The sequence below is a fragment of the Charadrius vociferus genome, unplaced genomic scaffold (genome assembly GCF_000708025.1).
Source record: "Charadrius vociferus isolate BGI_N301 unplaced genomic scaffold, ASM70802v2 scaffold161, whole genome shotgun sequence".
NCBI lineage: Eukaryota > Metazoa > Chordata > Aves > Charadriiformes > Charadriidae > Charadrius > Charadrius vociferus.
In genome coordinates this window covers 5532989-5539782 of record NW_009646928.1, presented here as the reverse complement: position 1 = coordinate 5539782, position 6794 = coordinate 5532989, and the positions used below count along the sequence as shown (strand labels likewise).

At 36.5% G+C, this 6794-nt stretch overlaps 1 protein-coding gene across 1 annotated transcript in view; it reads right to left on the bottom strand.

Annotated features, from left to right (window-relative positions):
* The window catches only part of COBLL1 (cordon-bleu WH2 repeat protein-like 1), a 35166-nt gene that overhangs the window by 22462 nt on the left and 5910 nt on the right, over window positions 1–6794 (bottom strand). The window contains exons 3-7 of the mRNA XM_009894609.1: window positions 5225–5426; window positions 4055–4283; window positions 2265–2303; window positions 1294–1388; window positions 923–1162 (exon numbers count right to left, since the gene is read on the bottom strand). Of these exons, the coding sequence (XP_009892911.1) occupies window positions 923–1162; window positions 1294–1388; window positions 2265–2303; window positions 4055–4283; window positions 5225–5426 (805 nt within the window). The remainder of the gene's footprint in view (window positions 1–922; window positions 1163–1293; window positions 1389–2264; window positions 2304–4054; window positions 4284–5224; window positions 5427–6794) is intronic.

The following is a 6794-nucleotide window of genomic DNA, read 5'->3' as shown; positions in this document are numbered from 1 at the left end:
AAATTCAGAACTTCTGTTAAACAGTGCTCTCTTGTGGTTCTGTGCATCAATGAAAGAGTAAATCATTGTATACGGATAAAGGAAGTCACGGTTTGAAATGTCTTGTCTCTGAGTCTAACACAAAATTAATCCCCCAGACTTGCATTTCATTTAGTTCTGCATTTTATTTTCCTAGTGTGCCAATAACCTTATTTTTAAGGACCACCTTTAGATCCTGCATTCAAAGCAAAGTATGGAATTAAAAAAAAAAGACATTTTTAGCCTTGATCTTTAACTGGAACTCACAATTGACAGTATGTACAATACCAGGATAATACTTAATCCATCTATTCTCCCAATTTCTGTTGGCAGACTTTCTGCACTGCATGGGATATATAGGTTACTTAAATATGTAGCCCACATCTCATAGCTTCAATTAAATACATCCCTATTTGATTGAAATAAAACCTTACTTTAACATGCTGGGAGCACAAGAATGTTAAGACTACTTCCCAAGATTTCCACCTTTTCCTAGTAACGCAAGGTAAAGAACAAACTACTCTAGCACATTTAACTAAAACACTTAAATTGACTCAAAAGATCAAAACATCAATTAGTAGATATGATAAAGTGAGACAATGTTCTCCCATTTAAATATATAAAGTATTAATTGGAAGAACAAAAAGGTGCTCAGAATACCAACTTATATGAGAAGTTGGTTTTGCCTTTTCAAAATACAGCAGCGACTTTGGATACAGGATATAAAGTTTAAAAGGAACACACCTTTCAATTTCTGTAGTTATTTTCAAACTAAACTTTTTAAAAGCAAGTACTACACTTTTATTTCCCATTTATTTCAAGCCCCAGCAGATATTAACAGGGTTATCAGGCTTATTATGTCTAAACTTCTTGATTTAACAGAAGTGAAGCAAACGTAACTAACCTGTTCATTCCTATCAAGGCTGTTAGATTTCATAATATCAGATGCTGGTCTGACTTGGGTTTGTGCAAGTTCCTGGGGAGCACTCTGAGAATTTGGCATAGGTGGTAAAGGAGCTCTCCGTTTCTTCGGCATTTCAGATGGCAGAGTGTTTGAATCATACTGCTTGCTAACGGTGTTAGATCTTGTGATAAACGTTGGCCTTGGCTTGCTCATCAATGGAGTTGCTGGGGCACTGGCAGCCTTGGGGTGCGAGGGAAGAAAAAAAAAAAAAAATCCAAGTTACTTATACTTTCTGGAAAACAAGCGACAGTATCGATTGCTCAACAGGAATACATTTCTAGAAGTTTTGCTTATACAAAGTTACATCTTACTTGTTCTCTTTTCTTCTTGCTTCGTTGAAAAAAGCTGAAAAATCCTTTGTTTTCTTTCTCTTTCAGAACATCTAAGTTTTCAGATTGGTAGGAGTCTAAAATAGAAAACAGTAGTTCTAGATGTTATTTATTACACAGATTATTGCTCTGGCATTCTTACTATTTCACTGTCTGTCATAAGCCTCCTGGAAGGATATACAAAACACATCGTAAATCACCTATATTAATAGTTTTTCTAAACACTGAAAATGAACAGGTTTCCTACCATCCGTGTTCTTCCTGTCTTTCTCAGAACTTGGAATAGATGAGTTTTAGCTGTTATTAATAACCCCAGCACTTTATCCAGCCCATCCCACTTGTCATATGTTATGGTTCATATCACAAAGGCTGTAAAAGGGAAAAAGAGCATCAGCCTCTCCAGCTCTCAATTCCTAACAGTTTAAATTCATGGCAAAGCGTGAAGTGGGACAAGTCAGGCACAAGCTTGCACATGGTATGACTATGGAGAAGGACCACTGAAACCCCTGATAGGTGCTGCAAATGTAATTGTCATAGTAAAGATAGGTCAAAGTATCTTGCAGAATTTATCCTCCTTACATTATCTTATTCACGCAGACAATTTATAAATCTAAAGGATGTCTCTTTAATTTTTACTAGATTTAACTTTCTTAAAGAAATCCCATTGAACACAAATGTAATGAGCAACAGAAATCAGCAAGGCCACTGTGGGCTCCTGGTACAAGTATCAGTATAAACACGACTAAATTTAATCAATCAATCTAGGGTAAAACTATACAGAAATACTTTCTATATAGCTGCATATATCCACTTTTGTATTATCTTTTCAAATATGCATTTATGATAAGACGGAGATAATGACTCATATCACCATTAAGCAGATGTTATAATAGGAGCGGATGGTAATGTCATGTAAGTGCTACAGTTTCACCGCCTATTTCAGTAAATCGTACCTTGCAAAGATGGTAAATTTAAATCAACTGGTGATGTGGCTACAGAAAGACAAAAAGAAAGACAGAAAATGTGAATCTGAATCAAGGATGCAGTTATAAGTTACAAACACAGAAAGCCAAGCTGAATCTTCAACATTAGGAAAAAGTAACTGGGTAGTTTCCTGAAGTAAAGAGACGTGTGTCTTTACTACCTAATGCTATAAACCATTTAAGAACTTGAGCCTGAAGACATGCAAAGCAGACTGTAATCTTGTAAATAAGGAGAGAAGGTACACTTACATTTCAGAAGGAAAGAGGAAAACTAGTATATAGAACAGTTTGCTCTGTAAGTTTTGGATTGTCGGGCAGTCCACACTTGGAAAACAAAGAGGAATGTATAATGAAAATATAATCAGAATAAAATAAGATTTGGATTTAAATTCTATTAAGTAAAGGTGTACCTCACCATTTGCTTTCATGAAGAAAGCTGAAAATTCAGAACTTAGAAGTTGTCTGCAAAACTGAAATGCTGAACTACTTTGTGCCAAGAGAACTGAAGTATATCTAAATTTCCTAGCTGGGCACTGCCTTGTAGAAAGTGCATATGCCCTTGTATTCTTTCCTAAGGATTTTTGGCTGTTGATTAAAATGAAGCACACGTCATACTGTGCAAAAGGCAGCTCTGCCACTCTGTAGATGAGAGCAATAGCCAGAAAGCAAACAAGACAATGCGCTATGGGCATAGAGCAATAGCCAGAAAGCAAACAAGACGCGCTATGGGCACGTTTAGTCCAAGTAACATGTTTAGGCAAGTAAAAATACGTTGTTTTCCAGTGAAGAAGAGAAAGATATTTCATTTTTGTTTTCTTCATGGGAAAAGGACATAGTTTCCAAATCTGTCATTCTCCTGTTCAAGATAACTGGCCTTTGGGAAGTAACTGAAAGAATTCTTGAAACTGTAACCACCAAATGATAAGGTTACTGTATTTCAGTAGAAGGGGAGAAAAGACACAAACAAAAAAACCCAACAAAAATCCCCAAGTTTTAGAGCAGGAAGAAAAACAAGCAAATAGAACAGTGGTCAAGAACAGGAATGAGCCAGTATTACTGCATTCTATATTGAGGTAAAATTTCCTGTGAGAAATGTCTGAAAGAGAACAAATCACACTGTATAGAATTTTTAATCACAGTACAATAAACCCTTCATGAAAAAGACAGGTTTATAGCTGAAGTTAAAAACCAGGCATAGGAATGTCTTTACAAATTTAAGGAAGTTAGTTCATAGTGCCCCTGCTGGACCACAATTAAAAAGAGAATTATTATTCCTTCACAATCTGTAAAATTAGCAAACAGCACTTAGAAATATACATAAACACCATCAGAATATTCTAACACTTTTTAAATTTTAAGTATTTTTAAAACAAAACAATTTCTCTTATGTTTCTGGTTTTTTCAGCTCATCATGAATCTATGTCTTCCTACGAGCTAAGGGAAATAGAGTGATGTTGGTCTTTTTGGGGAAGGGGTGGGGAAGGAAAGGAAGGGCTTGCTTTTAAGTGATGATTTGTACTTAGCCACCTTCACTGGTACGTAACACTTTGTTAGAAAATAAAACATTTATATAGCACTTCTCAAACATAAGTACAGGTAAACTTGTTCCAGTTTCAATTTTGCAGAAGACTAATGAAATATATACTAAATTGCTAGAAAATAATTTCTTTGTAAGTAAAAAAACCCAACAAAACATATACATTATTGAAATACTAAGTCATTATCTTTTCTATAACTGCAATTTACAAAAGTTATCTTACCTCGACTGATATCCATGGCATATAATTCTCTTAGTCCAAGGTCATTAAGAGATTTTGTCACATCAAGGGGTTCTTGAGACTGGTAATTCTTCAACAGCAGAGTGTGTGAAGGATCAAACTCACATTTACTACAGATAATTGGTACAAGTTCTTGAAGGGGTGAATGTGGACTAACTCTTATTACCGTCTTCTGTGTCTTCTTGTAGTTTATCACTACCCTTACTGTTTGCTAAAGAGAAGAAAGTTCCAATAAATACCAGCACAAATTCTTAAAGAACTGGCATTTTTATAACAGCCTTACAGTGATCACAGCAATTCCTCTTATGGGCAACTTCACCAATGTTATAGAACCAGTAACATTACAAGAGAAAAATATGAAGAATTCTGTGATTCCCTTCTACTGAAGAAAAGGACACATGAAACTGCTCCTCCTTTAGCATCTGTCATTTGCCTGTCCAGCAGGGTACATGTCTGGAGCGAGATGCCCTACGAGGTTACATTAGGTAGCTGTAGAAGTCAGTCAGTGAGTCCTGTCTCTCTGTGTGTCTGTCTGTGTGTGCACATGTGTGGGACAAAACTAAAGGGGCAGTACAAGAGCTCCCCTGGCCCTGTGTAAGTGCTTTAGATAAATTAGAAAACAATATTCTTCTACACAGCAGGAAGACAAAGGTGGAAGGAAAGATTTAGGCAACACCCAGGTGTTGCTTTAGTACTTCTAAAAGCTCCTGCCTTCTTAAGCGTATATAAAAAAAACGAGTTAACAGCAAAAAAGTACAGTATGTATTAAAGGAAAATGAACATACAATCAGAAGGGCATATATATCACAGCATGACAGATGGTACAAGTTGTTGATTTTCAGTTTGTGGAAGGCTGTATTCAGCCACACTTCATCTGCAGAATTTGTCAAAAGGACAGTAAGGCGTGGGATTTCAAATGATATTGTAATGTTTCCTTCTTTGAGCAGCAAAGATGTTTGCTGCAACAAACTGAGATATATTTTACCTACGAGGAGGTTATCAATAACATGGAGCCAAGCATTTCACAGGGGTGCGTGGTGAGAGGATGACAGACAACAGGAAAAGCTGAAACAAGAGGCTGAGCTACCAGCTCACCTTGTTGAATACAACAGTGATTCTAATTTCTCAATACACTTTAATTTTAGTTCTCACCTCTGGTATAACTGGAGCAGGTTTCTTCTTATCCATTTGTTTTGGTTTTACAATCACCTTTTCCACTTCAAGCATTCCCACTGGTGTGTTGGGTTTGAATTTAATCTGGCTATTTTCTGCTGATACCAACTCTATAGTATAACTTGATGGATTTAAATGATACTGTGCACAGAGAAAGATCAGCAAGTCCATCATGGGCTTCCTGTAAAAGACAAATGGAACTGTCACAACAGATGACAATTAAGCAGGCTATAACAAAACATGCTGCTAAACATTTAGCCCAAGTCATCCTTTCCCTTCCATGGCTAAATCATTACTGCCTGGCACCAACTTTAAATATATTCAACATAAGAAAAAAGAAAGCACCAACCCCCCCAAAAAACGCCCACTAAAAAGCAAATGAAACCAGCTTGCACAGAAGTATGCCAAATGCTTGAGCAAAGGGGGAAATTTTTGCTTGTGTGAAGTGATGCTTTTCCTGAGGTCAACAGGGAGATGAGATGTGTATTAGCCACCTCATTTGACATTTGATGGGAACTGTAGCAGTGGTGATAAATGCTCTGCTATTCATTAAGAACAGTTTCCTTCCAAAGCTTGAAATTTTTATATCCATTCTGAAGTTACAAGGGACTTTATTTTCAGAAATTCTGAGCATGAACCATTTGGAGGAAGCAGGAGAAATTAATTTTTAAGGAGGTCTTGCATTAGGGATCCCAATATGAGAGCCAGCCATTTAATAGAGACAGAGGGAAAGAAGCTAAACGACAATATAGTAGTTGAATGCAATTTCTTGAGAAGCTCTGTGTGATCCAACAGATGTCCTTTTCACAACGAAGTATGGCAAACCGAATTTCTCATATGTAGTGACTACATCCTTGTTCTCTCAGTGCTCAATGAAGAGCATACAGACCAGCATATTAAGATAGCGTGAACATTCCCAGTTCCTACTGGAATAAATTTATTAAAGCTGTACTTTAAACAGAAGTGTCACAGAAGTTTAAATAGACCAAAGGTAAGGGGAGTATCCTAACTTTGCATGTTACAGATACCGAATAAGGTTATAGTCCTATCAGGTCACTAGATCTGGTCATTCCTCAAGAAATTTTTGAGAGTTGAGTAATCATCTGTAAGGACCATTTCATTTTGATGCCCTCTGCATCTCTCAGTTACAGCTACAAACAGGGAAACCTATCACCTGCTCTGTCTCACAAGGATATTATGAAAATAATTTTAAAAGTCTGTGAAGCAATCAAATGCTATGCTGAATAGAACAATGAAGTGTCTAAGAGAACATTAATATAGGGTTTGACTGGTAGAGCTTTATCAGAAATCTTAAATTCTAGATGTAATCTCATAACAGACGGAAGTATTCTGGTAGCATAGCCAAATGTGGAAATAGATAGCTTCTACAAAGAGCCATGAAGCTAAGCAGAATTCTAGATAATATAAAGATTGTGAACACAGTTAAGCAGGAAGTTAAAGCAAACTTTTAATACGATCCATTTCTGTAAAAAGAATTAGGAATGACTCAATGTTAGAAATTACTGGGAACACTGTTTCCCCCCCCCCC